The sequence below is a fragment of the Halichoeres trimaculatus genome, unplaced genomic scaffold (assembly GCF_033239565.1).
Source record: "Halichoeres trimaculatus isolate MK-OKI-2021-1 unplaced genomic scaffold, fHalTri1.1 fHalTri1_scaffold_9, whole genome shotgun sequence".
Classification (NCBI taxonomy): domain Eukaryota; kingdom Metazoa; phylum Chordata; class Actinopteri; order Labriformes; family Labridae; genus Halichoeres; species Halichoeres trimaculatus.
In genome coordinates this window covers 14,084,194-14,102,002 of record NW_027437188.1, presented here as the reverse complement: position 1 = coordinate 14,102,002, position 17,809 = coordinate 14,084,194, and the positions used below count along the sequence as shown (strand labels likewise).

The following is a 17,809-nucleotide window of genomic DNA, read 5'->3' as shown; positions in this document are numbered from 1 at the left end:
GCCTCACTAGTAGATACAGAAGCTATGACCCTGTCCTTGCTGGCTCTGGGTAAACTCCTGACTGTGCCTGGTTGCTGTATGTTGTCCCCTATTCACTGGTCCCCCAAGTCCTGCCCCTCTTCAGCTTTTGTGTCCGATAAAGGCAAAAAAAAGACTTGAAAAGATGCTTTTAAAAAAATTACTACTTTCATTTCCTTTTTTAACATTGTGTGGTTCATATTGTGCTGCTCTTGATTCTTTGGCAGATTTTCAGATGATCATAAAATCTGAATCTTGTTACATAGAGCGAGTAGTAGCTGAGCTAATATTCACTGACACTGGAACAAATTTGCGCTCATGCATGAAGAAATGAGTCCAGGAAACATTTGGAGAAGTGTCTGAATCTGTTTTTCAGAGTTGTATGTGTTGACACGTTTTAGTCCCATTTCTTGAATTATCTTTAACTCATTCCTGTTCTACATTAATACTTAGACAGAGAGTATACATAAAGAACATCTATTACTATCATGCCCCAAAGTATTTAATCACATTCAGAGGGATCAGGTTGAAGGATTTTTGTGAATTTCTCCACACACATCCGGGCTGATCCTCCTTCCTTCAGTTAGTGCAGGTCATTGCATAATGCAGTGTACTTAAAAGAGCTATAAGATATTGCATTGTTATCAAACTGTGGGTAAATGCAGACAGATTGATGATCAGTTAAGAGATGTTCAGGACCAATAAGAGTGTTTTTATCTCCAGCAGGAAACGCAGGGGTAGAAAAAAAAGCAGATGAGGAAATGCAAAGAGCTAAAGGACGAGAATCCTCTTAAGGTCCAATGTTTACTAAAGATTCAAACAAGTTTACAGTCTTGCTAAATAATATTTTTATTTGTGTAGATTGTTTATTTGAGCACACTCTACAGGTGGCTGAACTTTTGCAGGTTTGGGCATTGTTGCCGGTTAAAGGTGGCCTCAGCTCCGACTCTGCCAGATCAAATTTTTTCTGATATGACCTCTATCCTTATACACATCTCTACAGAAACTCTTGAGTGATTTCACAAAGACTAGACCTGTGCTAGATCCAGCTGATGGTTTCTCTTGATTAATCACACTCATGTATTCTCATCATTACCTTCTTCATGTGGGTTTGTGTGAAGTCTTACACAAGGTTATAATAGTTTTGGATTTGTCATTATAGTTTAGTATTGGTAAGTTTTGACATTTTTTTCCGTTACAGTTTAGTTTTAATTAGTTTTAGAGCGGGCATTCTGGTTTTTATTTAGTTTTGATTTCTGCAACAAGGCTTAGTTTCAGTTTGGTTTTAGTGTTTTCATACCTTATTAACCAGGTGTAGGATTCAAAAAGGTCAGATTAAATATTTTGTAATACTGTTTATTTTCAAGTCCAACATAGTGCTCACTGCTCAGTCAATGCTGATACTGAAGTGTTGGCTGCTGCCTTAAACACAAGAAACGTAAACGTATATTGCATAAAAATAAAAACATAAATTATATTAAACAATATAATATGGGCTTTGACAATTAGAAACTTGGAGTCTGTATCAATAAAGGTAGACTCGATTATTATTAAACAATTCCAGATGCTCTGATTCATTGCTCCTCCACGCTTCGTCGCAGCACAGAGCACAGCCAGTCAGTGCAGTAAACAAGCACGTCCCAGTACGTCACTATGATGGTGCCGTACGGCGCTGACAACTGCGGAAAACTGTCGTAAAATTGGTTGGGAAAATGTGTCGGATTAATTTAAATTCTAAAGGCTATTAATATTGTCAAAAACAATAAGGAAGGACACGTTGTCTGTAATTTTGGTTAGTTTCAGTTAGTTTTGTGAACACAAGATACAGTTTTAGTTTACTTATCGTTTTTGTTTTCTTTTCTAGTTTTTATTAGTTAGAGTTAACTGCAATGTATTTTAAATTTTAGTTTTCCTTTTTAGTTACGTTTTAGTTAACTATTATAACCTTGGTCTAACACAGACAGCTCCTATGTAGCTCTGATTTGTGTGTGTGAGTCTGAATGTTTGACATGAGTGTGTGTTTACATTCACTTTTTGTCACTTTTGACTGAGGAGGACTCGGTCCATCGATTTGTTGTTGACCGCCTGAATCCTGCTGGTGTTTCATCTGAAACCAGAGTCAGTAACATAGTCTGTAGTGGTTCAGGATTTCTTCATGTCTGCCTGTCTGTCTCTGTCTGTGCTGCACCACAGAGCCCCAGACCTGCCTACAGAGCACCAGAGAGGGGAGATCAGCAGGTAGATGGATCGCAGCGCTCAGGAGTGGATCTGTTTTGCTGGATCTGTGGGACTCATCCTGTTTGTTTGTTTGTCTTCTGTGCCTGGAAGCAGAGTCTGAATCTAACAGCGTGTCTCCTCCAGCACAAAGCTGCAGAAAAACTTCACTCGAATAAGTTAACGTGGATAATTAAGCATCCAGAGGAGTTGATAATAAGATGTCTTCAGAGGGTATAACTGGCAGCCAATCAGAATCTCTTTGAAAGCTTCAACATGAAGACCAAAGACTGTCTGTGCCTTAAAAATTCAACACCTATCCGAACCTTAAGGCAGCCTGGCAGGTTACTGATATTGATTTATATATCAAAGGTAACGTTTACCAGAATTTGGCACTTGGCAGCTGTTGATTTCAGACCCTGTCTTTTCCTCAGTCTCTTCCATCTCTGGTGTGTCATTAACTCTTCTCCCCCCAGAAGATTCCTTTTCATCTTTTGTCTGTAACATCAAGCAGCTCTTTTCTTCTTCCATCAATCTTCCATGAATGTTCCTGCTGCTGCTGGAGAATAAATTTTGCATGTTCAGCGTTCAGTGAGCTCCTCCTTTGGTGTTATCGACCTGGGCACTTCTTTTCAGACGTATATTTGCACGCCATCAGGTGCACAGGCACATGGATCTGATCCTGGAAAAGTTAGTTTGATGCTGAACTTTGTGGTGGTGGGACTTGGTGGTTTTTAACCCTGAGAGAGCACATACTCGTATGTGTGGTGCATGGTTTGAGCTGTTGGCGTTTTCTGGGCCTGTGATGGTGGCACACAGAGAGGTTCTTCAGTCCATGTTCTGAAGGGGGCATGTTGGTTTAAATTAGGACTGGGCAATAAAAAAATTAACACCTTGTAGATTGATAAAGATGATAAACTTTACACGTGTATGACAAGCTGTGGACAGATTCAGAGTTTGTCAGAAGAATTAAACCTGATAATAGCTGGTCACTCTGCAGGTTGGTCAGTAACACAGACATTTTTCTCACTTTTACTGGTAGTGTTTTATAAATCCCGGTGGTTTTAAAGCAATCCTTAAGCCACTAATGGCGGCAGTCATTATACATTTGTAAGTTGTTAAAGATAAAACTGATTGACCCCAATCCAATGAGCCTATGAGAAACACTGATTTTTAATGTGAAAATGTTATTTCTTTAAGTATTTCTAAAGGTTTGATTTAGTTTACCTGTTGTTCTGTTAAAGAAAACAGATATTTGACTCCCACTGAGAAAGAAACCTGATAAACTGTTTAAACCTGTTTATATTCTCTATCTAAATCAAGATTTACAATGTGTCTGGACTGTCGGTTCATGTACAAATGGAAAATAAAAATCCTTGATTCGTTCAATCCTGATAAACACACTGGTAGCTCAGCTTGCAGTACCCCAAGATCCCTGCAAAATAGTCCTCAAGAAATGTTTATTATTTAGTCAATTTTTTGTGTTTAACATTTTTTTCTGGACTGTGTTTTTTTTACTTAATAGTTTGCTTTGGAAAGAAAACAGTCAGTTTTAAACTTTGATAGAGAATGAAATTGAGACCCTTAGGACTTTACAGGTAGCCAGGTCTTTTAAAAAATGAATACCCCCCCCCCTTTCATTCATTTTTTAAAATACCTTCGTCTACATAAAACCCTGCAAATCTGCCAATAAGACTGACTCGAAGCATGCCAAACCCATTTGTGACAGTGTTTTTTATATGTGAAAACCGTGCCAGCCAATCAGAAGGAACCCCTGTCATTCAGCTGTGACGTTTGAGAACCAAAAACTCTGTTTCCCCAAGCAGAGTTTACATGAAATAATAAAACCAGAAGTTTCCAAAATCTTCACTTCGAGTGGAGTTTTCCGAAAACATCTTTTTTAGTGATATAGAACTGCTACGGTTTCATGTGAATGACAGGCCTAAATGTTTAAAATATATGCAGTTTCACAGATAATCGAATACACATAGACATGGCCTAAGTGGCAGCTCAGTGCTAAAAACTCTTCTTGGAGCCTTATAGAGACCACGATTCTTAACTTTCTCCTTTAAGGATCTGTATCACATGATCTGTTTATTTTTCTTAGACAGAAGGCATTAATTCATTTAAAAAACTTGTCAAGGATGAACACTCACAGACATCTGACCTAAAAAAATGAACTGACATCATTAACAGCAGCTCAGCAAGCAGCCCCCAAAGCCCTGCCGAAGATCTCAATTCTAGCACTGATTGTTACATTCAACATTTCCTTACCTGTCTCAGAGAGTTTTTCCCAGGGAGTAGGAGACACTTTGAAGAGACAATTTATCTCCTGGTAGAAACTTTCCTAAAGATGTAGGAATCTTTTCACAAAAACCAAACAATCTTTGCAGTTAGCTGCAGCTCAGCATGCAGCCATAAGAAGTCTGTGAAAAAAACTCTGAGAGCAAAGTCAGAATTTAAAACCTTTTTTTCAATATTTTAATTTATTTATATACCACTTCTGGTTGTTTCAGAGGAGAGTTAACAACCCAGAGCTCAGGTTGTTTACTGTAAAAATCTACAATGTGGAGGCTCCTTAAACAGCTTTGACTTCCGGGTCCAAAGCAAGAGGAGGCTCGACTAAAAAATGTGGATCCTGGTAGAAAATGTTTTGAAAGATAAAAAAATAAAATGTAGAGAGCTGGTAGCTAAGGTAGTTGTTAAAGTTTCAGCCCTTCTTCTATCTGCTGAAGATTGTCAGATAGATACATTGTTTTATAGAACAATATCTTTACTAAGTGGTGTTGAGGGTTTTCATCGGCTCTGAAATGTAAGAAATGATCAAAATACAATCAAAGCTCTTTCAATTTACAGCTGGCCCCTGAAGTTGAAGTCTTATCCAGGATATATTGGGATAAATATCACTGTTCATAAACTCAGAAAGAGAAACCCTGATCCTAATTGCCCTCTTCTAGTTTAAACGTTTTGGTCTACTGGTCCCTGTAGGGGTCAAAGGTGCTTTTTGTCTTTTGTCGCTTGCAGGTTGTGGGGTTGGTCTAATGGCGTTTTTGAAATCAGAAAGCCTTCTCTGGTCTGAACTCCCTCTCTGGCTTTCCAGGTCAGCAGGTGATCGAGGAGCAGCGTCGGCGTTTGGCTGAGCTCAAACAGCGAGCAGCGGCTGAGGCTCAGTGTCAGTGGGATGCGCTTCACGGCTCTCAGACCCACCTCATGACCTCGTCCTCCCCGTCACCTTCCTACTCCCCCATCATGTCCTACAGCCCCGCGCTGAGTCACAGCTCCATCGGACCCACGCCGCTGGTTCACCACTCCATCCTGCACCACCACCCGCCGTCAGCTGGAGAGCAGCCGTACGATACGCTGAGTCTGGAGAGCTCGGACAGCATGGACACCAGCGTGTCCACAGGGAACAACTCGGCCTGCTCGCCAGATAACGTGCCCAGGTAGGATGGAGTGTATACGCAGAATCATGATGAGAGTTAGCCCAAGACATTTTTTTTTTTTTTTTACTACTATTCAATCTGATTAGGGAGATTTTTTTTCAGAATTAATTGAATAATTATACAACTTTTTTCTCCCTTCAAACATCCAAAATGCCCACATCAAGCTGCACAAAACCATATATGAGTCACACAGACATCTCTGCTGCTCCCTCCAGCTCGGTCTGAGGGTCTCATTTGTTAAACCATCTGCTAACGTGTCCACGCTGTGATCTGAATTACACTGCAGCATGCTCTCTGCAGCACCTGTTGGTTAAACATCTTTAACAGGTCTCAGGAGTCTCATTCTGAAACGATCAGTCATGTGTTTTGAGATGACTTTAATGAGTTTGTTCTGTTAATGAAGAGCTCGCAGCAGAGATGAGCAAAGATGCCTGAGCTTTAGTTTGCTCACGCAACCTGAGACTGTGAGGAGTGAGATGATCTGATACCTTTCGCACTCCAGCATGGGAGCATCACCGTCTGGATCCAGGATTTTGTTTAAAGGATTCTTTATCATTGTGAGATGATAATACTCCGGTCATCAGCAGGAGTCAGAGACAAAGAGATGTTCTTGGATTTGACAGTTTTTGCAGTAGGATTACTGTACCCATGAAGAGGCCAATGTCGCCCAAAATCAGTACAAAGTAGCTCATTTAAAAGTTGCCCAACAGCACTAGTAGATGGTAATGCATTTTGCTCTGCAGTGCCATTAGTGGTGCACCTCAGTCAGTGCATAAAACATGAACTAGATGAAGCCTTTTTACCCTTTCGGCTCATTTGCATAAGTTTCAAACATGCAGACTGTTTGTGAATCTGGCTCTGACGTTTGCTTTGATTCAAGAAAAATCTATCCTTTGACTAAGCCAATGACAGAGATTTAAAACCTCATTCAGCTGTATAAAACACAATGACTGGTCTATTTCTAGAGAAGTTGCTCTTCTGAAACTGATGGCAAGTTATGATGATAATTATCCACTAAAGAAACAGTTTCCTGTGTCCTACAGATGAAAAGTCATGCTGTGTGATATCACTTTTTAGGTTTAAATGGATTAAAATAAGATCTTTTGGGGACTTCAATTTTTTGTAGAAAACAAACTGCAGATTAATAGAAATGAACAGTAACAGCTCGTTCATTTGTCAAATTGCTGTTGCTGTGAGAGATTAAATAAATCTTCCAGCATTGGCCAAGAATCTGCTTAATCTCTGGAGCTAACGCTGAAGAAGCAGACTCTCCTCAGATCAGCGGGGAAACGACGTCACAAACACAGTCTCCAGATTCGCCCTGCAGGTATTTTTGAACCCTGCTTTGAAGTGGAAGGTTAATCGAGTCGATGTACGGTTACACAGCTGCTGAATACAGGCTGTGCACGTGTTTGCATGCTGTTTATCTGGTGTAAAGTAAATGTGTGTTTTTCTTTTACACTAGCGCTGGAGGAGTGGATGCGCTAAAGATCGAGGAGATGGAGAAGATGCTGAAGGAGGCGCAGCTGGAGAAGGCCAGACTTATCGAGTCGAGGGTAAGATTAATCTTTTAAAGAGAGTGGAGTTGATTTATCTGAATCTATATCATGTGATGGATGAGAGTTTGTTCTCTGCTGTCGATTTCTCTGCATTGATGGAGAATTTGAAATATGAACGTTCAGAGCAGAAACCAGAGACTTTCATTCATTCTGATCGAGAGACTAGAATACAAAAACCCATAAAGATGATTTAATCAGTTTCTGCTGTTCTTCACACATTTCTCCTTCAGACAGTCAGGTTGATTCCTCTCTCTTTACTTTTTGCATTGTCTAAGTGTGTGGTTCATGTTCATGTAGTCGATGGTCGGCTCCTCAGAGTCCATTATTACTTCTTCAGACAGCTAAAAGCTTTCTGTGTAAAGATTCCATCACAGTGGAGGGAGAAATGTACATAAATGTATGAACCTCAAGCTGAGCTCTGGCTGTAAAATAAAAGTGTTCAGTGCAGATCAAAAAAATATTTAATGAAAGCCCTCTCCTCTTTCCCCTCTTTCCTCTCTCTACTCTCCTCTCCTTTCTCTCCTCCTCCAGGAGCGAGAGAGCCTGGCTCGCCGTCAGATGCTGGAGGAGGAGAGGAGGAGGAGGGAGGAGGCTGAGAAGAGACTACAGGATGAAACTTTCCACCGGCAGCAGCTCGTGGAGAAGGAGGTCAAGATGAGGGCCAAGAACTTCTCTCAGGTCAGTGAAATGAGACATAATTGAGTCTGCATGGTGGGAAAGTGGAAAATGAGTCCCCCCAGTCTGCTAAGAACATGTCAGGGTTTGTGAAAATGAGCTTCTGAGGGTGGGCGGATGGATTTTAAACTGCTCAATGTCATTAAATTCAACAATTTTCAGAGCGAATCCACCATGTTTTTAGCTTTTCCCTCAGGATTTCAACCTGAAAAAGAGAATTTTCACCAAAAGACACCAAATCTCTGCAACAAGGAAGTGAAACGCATTCTTGTGTACATGCAGTGTGATCAAATATTCTGTCGTTATTCACTTTAAATCACATTAAACGTCACCTCTGAACCGTCGCCGGCCTGTTAATCTGTATCTGACTGCCCCGCTTGTCCAGGCCCGTCCAATGACGCGCTACCTGCCCATCCGGAAAGAGGAGTTTGACCTGCGCTCTCACGTGGAGTCGTCGGGTCACAGTGTGGACACCTGCTACCACCTCATCATCACGGAAAAGATGTGTAAGGGCTACCTGGTGAAGATGGGAGGGAAGATCAAGTCCTGGAAGAAACGCTGGTTCGTCTTCGACCGCCTAAAGAGGACTTTCTCCTACTATGTTGGTAAGACGGAGTTATGACCCTGGTTTCATGTTTTAAAACTTCAGACATGAAGGCTGGACTGTGGACAGTGTAAAAGTTTTTCATTCTCTTAGTGGGTAAAGTTATCGAGGGACGCTTCCAGAAAGAGCAGATAGTGCTCTCATATCTGTGGACACGATGACAGCTGATTGGATCTGTTAGTAAAGAGACCAGGAAGTGGTGATGGCTTCTAAAAATAGAAGAAGAAACCTTGAAGTATTCTAGAGGTTAAACTTTATTTCTGTAAGAAAATAAAAAACAGCACTTTCTTAGATTTTAGGGGTTTTAGCTCTGCATCCATTATGGGAAATGCTGCTTGGATTTTCATTCCATAATTTGCTGAAAAAAAGGTTCATTGTACGTCATTTATTTATCAAGCATCAAAATCATCCTTTGTTTCTTTAAAAGAAACGCAGCTTCACCCTCAGGTTTTCTAGGCTCTGGATGTGATGAATAAAGAGTCATCCAGGAGGAAACGCAGGTGTTTTCACTTTAATGAACATTTTCAGCACAGCATTTATGTGAATGTGCCGGAGTTAGGCAATAGGCCAATTTTCATCCGTGGTCTGCAAGTCATTAACAATAAAAAGAGATAAATGAAAATGAATAGTCATAAAAAATCATTAACACATTGCTAACTCCAGCACACCATCAGCAGATATCATTTGAACAGAACTCTGACTATTTAACTCCTCTGAGATTAGAAAACCACTCAGAAAACTATCAAGATTGAGCAGAATGTCTTGTGGATGGTTTGAAGAGTGTAGCTAATATTAGCTAAGCTAGCACCACCTGCTCGTTACCATCCACATGCCTAAGCTGGTCCTTCATTTCTCTGGTGGAGTGGGTATATGTCTGTTAAAGCAAACACAGCCTACATACAACTTCATCTCCATTCACTGGATCAACACACTGACAAACCACGTGGCAGGTTGACAGATGACTCCTGTGCTTGTTTACATGCGGGTAGTAGGGCATTGTGGTAGTAGCTCTTAACCCTAGTTACAGCCCCAGCTAGCAGTGGGTGACTGACTGCATCACAGCTAAAACACAACATCACCAACATTTCAGGCCTAGGGTTATAAAACTATTTTTGATTTGTTAAAGTGACTTCTAAACCTGGTACTGATTGGCTCCTGCACAGACATTTAATATGTTGTCTGACTAAACACACACATCCCCAATAAAGACAGGAAGAAGTGCGCACATATCATTAAAAACAAATAAAAAGGAAGTCCCCATATAGCAGGCCAAGTGAAAAACGGTTCCTTGAATCACCCTGAGTCCAACTTTTTTAACACACTAAGATTATCTCTGTTCTTTTTTAAGGCATGACGTTTATTAGCTCATATAGCCCATTTACAAAGAGAATATTTACAATATTTAGATTAGAAACTTTTAATATTCAGCAACTTTAAGTATGATGGTCAGAAGTGCAGCTTTCCCCCTGGACCTCCACATTAACACAGTTCAGTTTATCGGCTGCATCATTCAACAAGTCTGCTGTTAACAGTGAGGTGCTCCTGTGTGTTTTTTCACTCGTGACTTGCATTAAATTTCTCCATCAGGAGTCTTTTTGTGTCCTGTTAATGGTAAACAAAGAGCAGAAACCTCTCAGCAGGTTTGTGAAGACGTAAGAGGCTCCGGCTGTAAACTGAAGTGAAACCCTCCACGCGTGGAGTGATTGAATTTTCCTGCTGTGGATGAGTGACAGGTTGAACATGTGTCCTCAGGACCTTGAGCAGCAGCAGCAACGATACATGCAGTACGAGGCGTTCACGGTCGTGTAATTTGCTCCGGCGCTGCGAGCTCTGGGACACTTGTTCGCTGTCAGGGCCTTTGAAGTCCTTCACAGGGTTCTGCTTAAAGCTGCTTAAAGCGTTACCTTGTTGAAAGTGAGCCCGGGCGAGGAGGTGCGCTGAGATTACTCTGGCAGTAGTTGAAATGCGCTGTGTGCTGCGCCCTCCGAGGAGGCTGATTGAGATGCGCTGCCTGCCCTTGTCTCTTGACCTTAAAACAAAGAGGAACGAAGGGTGACGGGCGTGAAGTCATGAGCTGGGCTCATTTCTACCAGTTCTGGTGATTTAGATGCAGGAAATGAGATGCAAATTCAGGGCTATTTGAATGCTAAAGAGTTCATTAGCAGATAATAGCTGCGTGTTAAAAGGAAAAGTGTTATTCCTCGAAATGAAGCGCAGCGTCTCTACCTACTACTCTTTAAGTTGGCTTGTGGAGTGTTTGTGCCTGGAGGTAGAGAGGGGCGTTGAGTTCCCCACCGGTTCTTCACTGCGGTTCTGCAGAGGCTGATGAAACAAACTGCAATGATGTACAAGAGTAGCGTAAGAATGCAGTCAAGTGTGAAAATACAATGAGAGCTCCATTGGTTTTAAAAACAGAGAGGAAAAGTGCTGTGCTTGTCTTTTTCCATCCATCATCACAAACTCTAAATTGGTCATGATCAAAGTTTGATTTCCTCTCCTGAATGTGGCCGCATCCTGCATCCTGCTGTCGGTATTCTGGGTGACACGGACGTGATGCGCCTCGATTTCTCACAGCAGAAAAGTCTGCAGCTGTCAGTCTGTTCTTTGGCTAAACCCTGGTTGTTTTTTCCTCCTCACAGACAAACATGAGACCAAGCTGAAAGGTGTGATCTACTTCCAGGCGATAGAGGAGGTGTATTACGATCACCTCCGCAGTGCCACAAAGGTACGCTGCGACTCCAAACACTCGTTTCCTCTCATTTATTTCACGCTCTGTTTATTTTCACTTTTCATTTCCAACATTCTGCACATTCTGTCGCTTCTTTTCTCCTTGTTTGTGCTTTTTGCTTGGGCGGCTGCTGTCACAGAAGGGATTTTTCAACTTGAATATCAGTGTATGTATCCACACTTTCTGTTCTTACCCCAGTGTGTGTGCAAACTGCAGAGTGTGTGTTCTGTGTGAGAGGATGGGTACAGGCTGTATGGCTGTCAATGCATGCTCGAAACTTGTGTTTAATCTCAAACTGCTTTTTTTTCCTTTTTTTTTTGCTTGTCTCTCAGTTTAATCCTGTTTGATCCCCCACCCCCCACCTCCCCCAGTGTTCCCAGTACAAACCAGTCAAGTGGTTCAAACATAAGATTTGTGCATGTTTGGATGTTTTTATGAGTGTGAGACTCACCCAGCTCTGAACAACAGCAAACAAAAAGAATAAAAAATGGAAGATGATTGAAAATGAGCAGAAGTATGGACAATAAAATAAGAATGCGTCTTTTAATATGATTTTAAAACAAATCAAATATCTGACTTATAAAAACCTCAAAGCTATCAAACAGAAGCTCAGCTGCTGCCACCTCATTTTAACCTGTGTCTGTTTGATGGTGTGTCACACTCTAACTGCTCGGCTCTGATCAACTGTGCTGCCTTGATTTAAGTTGTCACTTCCAATGCTAGATTACAGAGAAAAAACTCACGGTCTGTGGGCTTAAATACAGAAAGATCAGGCACTGAGGAGAAGAAGAAGAAGAAAAAAAGATGTTAACGAGTGAAACTTGAGAGAAAGAGAAACAGCTACATGTTCTCTTCAGAAACACAATTCCTTAAGGACAACAACACAATTGTTTTCTGTATGAAAAAACTGCTGACATAACCAAATTTAATGAGATCTTTAGAAATCTGTTTATGTTTCATTATTAAGACATATATCAAGCCATAGGAGCTTGTTGTGGACAGAGTTAAATATAACATTTGGAGTATGAAGTGGTTCTCTCTGTTTTCTGATGATTTTACATTTTAGCCTGTTTTTTTGAGAATCTCAGAAAAGTTTCCTCTCCAGAAAAAAATGTAATCTGAAACTTGGCATCTTTTTTAAAATTACAAATATGACACAAAAAACAGACAGCTTTTAAAATGTCGTCTTCAAAATAATTACAAACCTGAGAAAAAACAACAACAGAAGTCTCAAATTGGATTTCATGTAACTTTAAGACCATCAGTTTTGTTCAGAATCCTTTGGGTTTTATTACAGTGAGAGTGTGACATGTCCCCGGCAGCATCCAGGCTGAGTTGAGTGTATTCTTTCAGTATGTGGGGGCAGAAAAGTAAACAGACTCAGACTTTCAGATCAGGACATCATACAGTTATTACATGAGCTCCGTACAAAAAATAGAGAGTAAAACTAAAAGTGAACAATTAAAAAACAAAGTTTATTATGTTGTAATTTATTTGTTTATAACAAACTCAAAGTTTGAATCCTTTCCACCCTTAGACCGAGCAGAGACCTCTGTTGTTCAAACATGAAGCCATGGCACAGCAAACTGTCCACTTGAGGCTGGCCACAGATCTCCCATTAACACTCATTAAAACACTCCTCCTTACTGCAACACACACATTTACAGATGTGCTAATGAATAACATCCTGTACTGGAGGATAAATATTTAATCACCCATTCAATAAGAAAATTAACTGTTTGTTCATTTATCTAAATATGCAGCATTAAGGTATGGAGTTTAAATCACATTTTTGTTCAAAGCTGCTGCCTCTGGTGTTAAAAAGTGAAAGTTTGTTCATAAACTGCAGTTCCCTGAGTGTCCACTTGGGTGTAAAAGCCAAGATCCTCCTTTATGATAGAAATGAAGCTGTTTACAGCGAATGTAACAATAAAAGCACTTACTGTAGCTAATATTTTGTTTTCTGTATTAAATAACCCCTCTGATGAAGGATTGTAAAAATGTGCTCTCATTAAAAGTGCATTTTTGACAGGTGACAGGTATAAGTGTTGTAGTTATAATGGTTCAGTGTGAGTCTTAAATCCAGCTTTTCACTAATTTATAGTTCAGCACAAAATGCATTGGCATCACTACTTCCCTCAGCAACCATCCCTCTTTGGCTTCACAACACTTCTGAGACTATGTCCATAAAAATTCAGTCTTTGCTGTTAACGGACGATGTGATGTCTTCAAATTCTTCAAATTCTGCCTCGACCTGGATAAGCAGTAAAAAGTGTCGGAGAGTGAGAAAGCAGTGGAGGTCTAGAGGTGAATTTAGGATGAAGATTTGTTCACCGAAGTCTGACTCACATCTTGTTTTTGTATTATTTGCTCATCCAGAGCCCGAACCCCTCCCTGACCTTCTGTGTAAAGACCCACGACCGGCTCTACTACATGGTGGCTCCATCAGCCGAGGCCATGAGGATCTGGATGGACGTGATTGTGACAGGAGCCGAGGGATACACACAGTTCATGAACTGACAGACAGACAGATGGACGGACAGCACAGGTGACGGGCAGACAGTATCGGCAGGGACTCTTCTGGCCACTTCCTGTTTCCTGTCCACAGCGGACACAAACGCCTTCTTTGTTACTTTTGAATCTCACCCTTTGATTTGTAGACGTTTTCACCTCCACGTTTTCTACCTGTTTGTGTTCGGATTGAAAAAGGGAGCCCTTGGAGCACACACACACTCTCACGTAGACACACACACTTAGACACACCTGTATATAAACCAAATGTATACCTGTTGAAGACTTTCAAAAAGCCTTTCTATATTGACAAATGGAGATCTTGTAGTTACTGTTCATTGAAACTTTTGTATGATTTCCTTTTTTTCTCTCTTTTTGTTTTTTACTTTTAGAGAATATTGCCAAATGACATGATGCCAATGTTTTATTTGAGTGTTTCATCACGATTAGTTCAGACAGAAAGAGTTTTGGAGTCTTCAGTCAGAGTGTGAATCAATGAATGAATCTTACTCATGATGAATGAGTTGATGAAAGATAATATGTCAGTAAACCCAGACTGGGACACTTTAATTTAAACAGAAGAACACCATCCTCACCATCCTCCAAGTCCACCGCTCAGCTCGCCTCAGTGCTGCTCCTCAAACACTCGCTGTGTATAGTGTAGCATTTACAGCACATTACGGTACTTAGAGCCTCGTGCTTCTCGTATCTCTTCACACAGGCTTACCAAAGGAACTGGAGGTGTTCTGTGGAGACTTTGACCCGCTGCAGCTCAGGTGTCCACTCTGCAGCTCTCACTATGGTTTGACCAGTGCAGGGTTTGATAAGGAGGCGCTGCTATCAACACTGAAGATGAGCAGCGTTTCATGCAGTATATATATAGTTCAGAATTGGGTGAAATAAATGGTTATGAATGGTTGGGAACTCAGCAGATGGCATCCACCAATCAGAAGAGGACAAACCTGTTGATTGGTCGAACCATAGCGGCCCACTCTCATAGTCACGTGAACATGTTGAGCATTAATATCTTCCTGTTTGTGATGCCGCTGTGCTGCCAACTAAAGGTGCAAACGTATCAGAGCTCACCTATCAGCCAAGTAGCCTTTAGCTCACATGAGAAAGCGGCCATCATCACTGCCAGCCTAAAGCATCTCCACTAGAGGGCGCTACAGAGACCACACCTGCACAGGACCACACAGGAGGTTAAAAAAAAAACAGACTAATGCAATTCAGAACTGTGCCTTTAATAAGTGTTTTTGTTGACGATGTGTCCTTGAGTCCAGCCGAGCCTGGCTATGATGGAATGAATGCATTTAAACGTGTGTTGCTGAGCTGTGATGCAGAAAATGGATAGATATGGATGATCACATTAAAGGGACGTCTGTCGCTGGTGTCCGAGATCAAACAGCTAGGAGCACAGTGAGGATCAGAAACCGTCATTATTTTAACTCTGAATGCACAAAATGTGAAGTAGAGCTGTTAATATCACTGAGAAATAATCCTTCAAACCTCCTCTGGAGCTCAGGTGGATCCACTAAAACTGTAATCCCACGTTTGCCACAAATTTAAATTTAATTGATTCAAAACAACAACAACAACAACAACAACTACAAAATGTTCCTGCTTTGAGCAGTTGTTTCCAGGTTGCATCTTTCTTTTGTAGCTTTCAGACCCAAACACTTTGTCCCAAGGCTTCAGTAACACAAGACCAACTGACACTGAGGTGCTCAAGATGTGAAAATCATTTTTCAACCCTGTTCTAAATCATAAATCAGAAGTAACTGATGCAAATAGATTTACAATGTGCCAAACCCTTCAAAATACAACTTTTACATTTTTAAATCTGCATGCATGTTTATCAAATAGTGCAAAAAGTCAAAGCAGCCACATCCAATTTTTGAAAAAATGTAGAGTTAAAAAAATAAATAGAACCTTCAGGCTGCTAAAGCAAAGGAATCCTGATTAAAATTCAATGTTTGAATTTATATTTATATGGAATAAATGAACCTATTTACCACCTGGAACAAAAAGAAACAGTGCAGAAGATGATTTTTGCAAATGCATCTTGCAGAAGTTAGAGGTTAGCGCAGATGACTGACAGGTGAGGTGTTGTAGCTGTCTGTCAGGAGGCTAAAAGCTCACCTAAGCCCTACCACTTTCCTTGTTTTATGGTTGACTAAAAGTTGTCTTTAGTCAGAATTTCCAACATGCCAACCAACATTTTCTGGCTTCATTACACTTACTTCAGAAACCAATGAGAGATCACCTTATCATCAGACTGAGTCCACGGTTAAACGGATGATGAATCACTACTCACTCCAAACTCAGAGACACCAAGAAGAGTGATAGTTGGGTTTTTATCCCTCCAGCATTTACATATGACTATTTCTCCTGCAAGTTTTCTCAAAGGTTTACCTTTAAATCTTATCCAATCAAAAATGCAGAATAAAAAAACTCTAAAATGAAACCAGATACAGCCGAGGTGAGGAGTTTTGGAGCCAACTTTTGACCTGAAGCTACTTAAAATATTTTGTACATTCAGAAGAAAATAGATGGGTTGTTGTTCCCAACAGGTGAATGAATCTGTAAAAACACTGTTTTAAGAGTATGTGACCTCTTCAGGCGGGTCATAGAATGATTTATTTTTCTGTCGCATGAAAAGTTATTAATTTAGAAATGTGTCTTAAACATACCACATCACCGATCTGGGTTTACGCTCCTCACTGAGCTCAGACATCTTCAGCTTTAACAGACTGTGACTGACTGGACTCGTCTTTACTGTCACCTAACAATCATTCTCACATTGTAACGCTAATGATGGGTTCATGGGAACAGCGGCAGGATGCTGTTTCTGTCTTTTATTATGTTGGAGCAGAGGTGGGACTGCGCTGTGATAATTGGAGCATGTGGAACTGTGGTTTAGTTTCATGCGTGGGTTCAGTGACGATGATAATTTATGGTTGTGGTGCCTGAAATAGTGACACGTTTACTTCTGAAAAAAGAAAAAAAAAGATGACTAGTGAAAAGACCTTAATATATTCTGTCCCCTTGCCTTTAATTTCTCTGCACAGTGTGCAAACCAAACTATTCAACACTGGCAAGGCTGTTCAATCATGTCTGTTGATAGTCGATGGTGTAAACATTACTGTTGTTATCTATGTTGAAAAAGAAAGGAATCTAAATATTCTGTAAAGAGGATGTCTGAATGAAAAATACTATTATTGAAATGACAGTATTGTATGGAAAGAAGTTCAATTTTTACTTATTTTTGTCATTTTTAGAAATTTTATTGTCATTTAAGAATTGTATGGTAGAGGTGTATGAATCTACCTTTTTTTTTTACTGGTACAACACACACACACACTCACACTCAAACACAAGCAGAATAAGTCACCCAGCACTCATGAGACTTTGGTTTTCCTAGAAAGTAGATCCTGTTTCTCTCTGTCACACACACACACATACACACACACACACACACACACACACACACACACACACACACACACACACACACACACACACACACACACACACACACACACACACACACACACACTATCAATACAATCAATACTCGGACCATACTGTGTTACTGGTACCTTGTGTGTCTCATGTGTTACTTTCACGTATGAAAAATATGGTTTAGTCAAATCTATTAAAAGCTGACTGTTACAGGATGTCGACTGATTTTCTTTGAGCTCTGTTTTATTTTGAAGGTTCCAGAGTGAAAAAGAGAATGAATGGGCTTACACTGTAAAACATTTAGGCATGTTATGGTGGAAAATTGTCAATACACCGCAAAGACTGATATTACCAAAAGTGTTTTTGTCTAATTTTTGGTAAAAATGTATAAGTGGACTCAATATGTGCCAGTGGCAGCTGCTGGTCAGTCTAGGAGGGGAAGCTCATTATATTCCAGCCTACATCATAAATTTGTTTATTTATTTAAACGTAAATTCTACCCTCCGTTCCTTTTCAAGATAATGATCTTTGACCCCGTCGTACCAACCAGGTATTTTTTCAGGGATTTTAACATTGTTCTCTCAATGGCCAG

At 40.5% G+C, this 17,809-nt stretch overlaps 1 protein-coding gene across 16 annotated transcripts in view; it reads left to right on the top strand.

The window, feature by feature from the left end:
* The window catches only part of phldb1b (pleckstrin homology-like domain, family B, member 1b), a 119,172-nt gene extending 101,698 nt beyond the window's left edge, over nt 1-17,474 (top strand). For 7 of the 16 annotated variants that reach the window (XM_074679080.1, XM_074679078.1, XM_074679075.1 and 4 more), the window contains 8 exons: nt 2,212-2,256; nt 5,333-5,675; nt 7,141-7,231; nt 7,766-7,912; nt 8,295-8,514; nt 11,153-11,238; nt 11,381-11,407; nt 13,621-17,473. In XM_074679080.1, coding sequence (XP_074535181.1) covers nt 2,212-2,256; nt 5,333-5,675; nt 7,141-7,231; nt 7,766-7,912; nt 8,295-8,514; nt 11,153-11,238; nt 11,381-11,407; nt 13,621-13,761 — 1,100 coding nt within the window. In that variant the 3' untranslated portion in view covers nt 13,762-17,473. Of the gene's footprint in view, nt 1-2,211; nt 2,257-5,332; nt 5,676-7,140; nt 7,232-7,765; nt 7,913-8,294; nt 8,515-11,152; nt 11,239-11,380; nt 11,408-13,620 lie in introns of all 16 variants that reach the window. The other 9 variants (XM_074679077.1, XM_074679076.1, XM_074679073.1 and 6 more) reach the window with 4 other exon arrangements.
* The last annotated feature ends 335 nt before the right edge of the window (nt 17,475-17,809 follow it).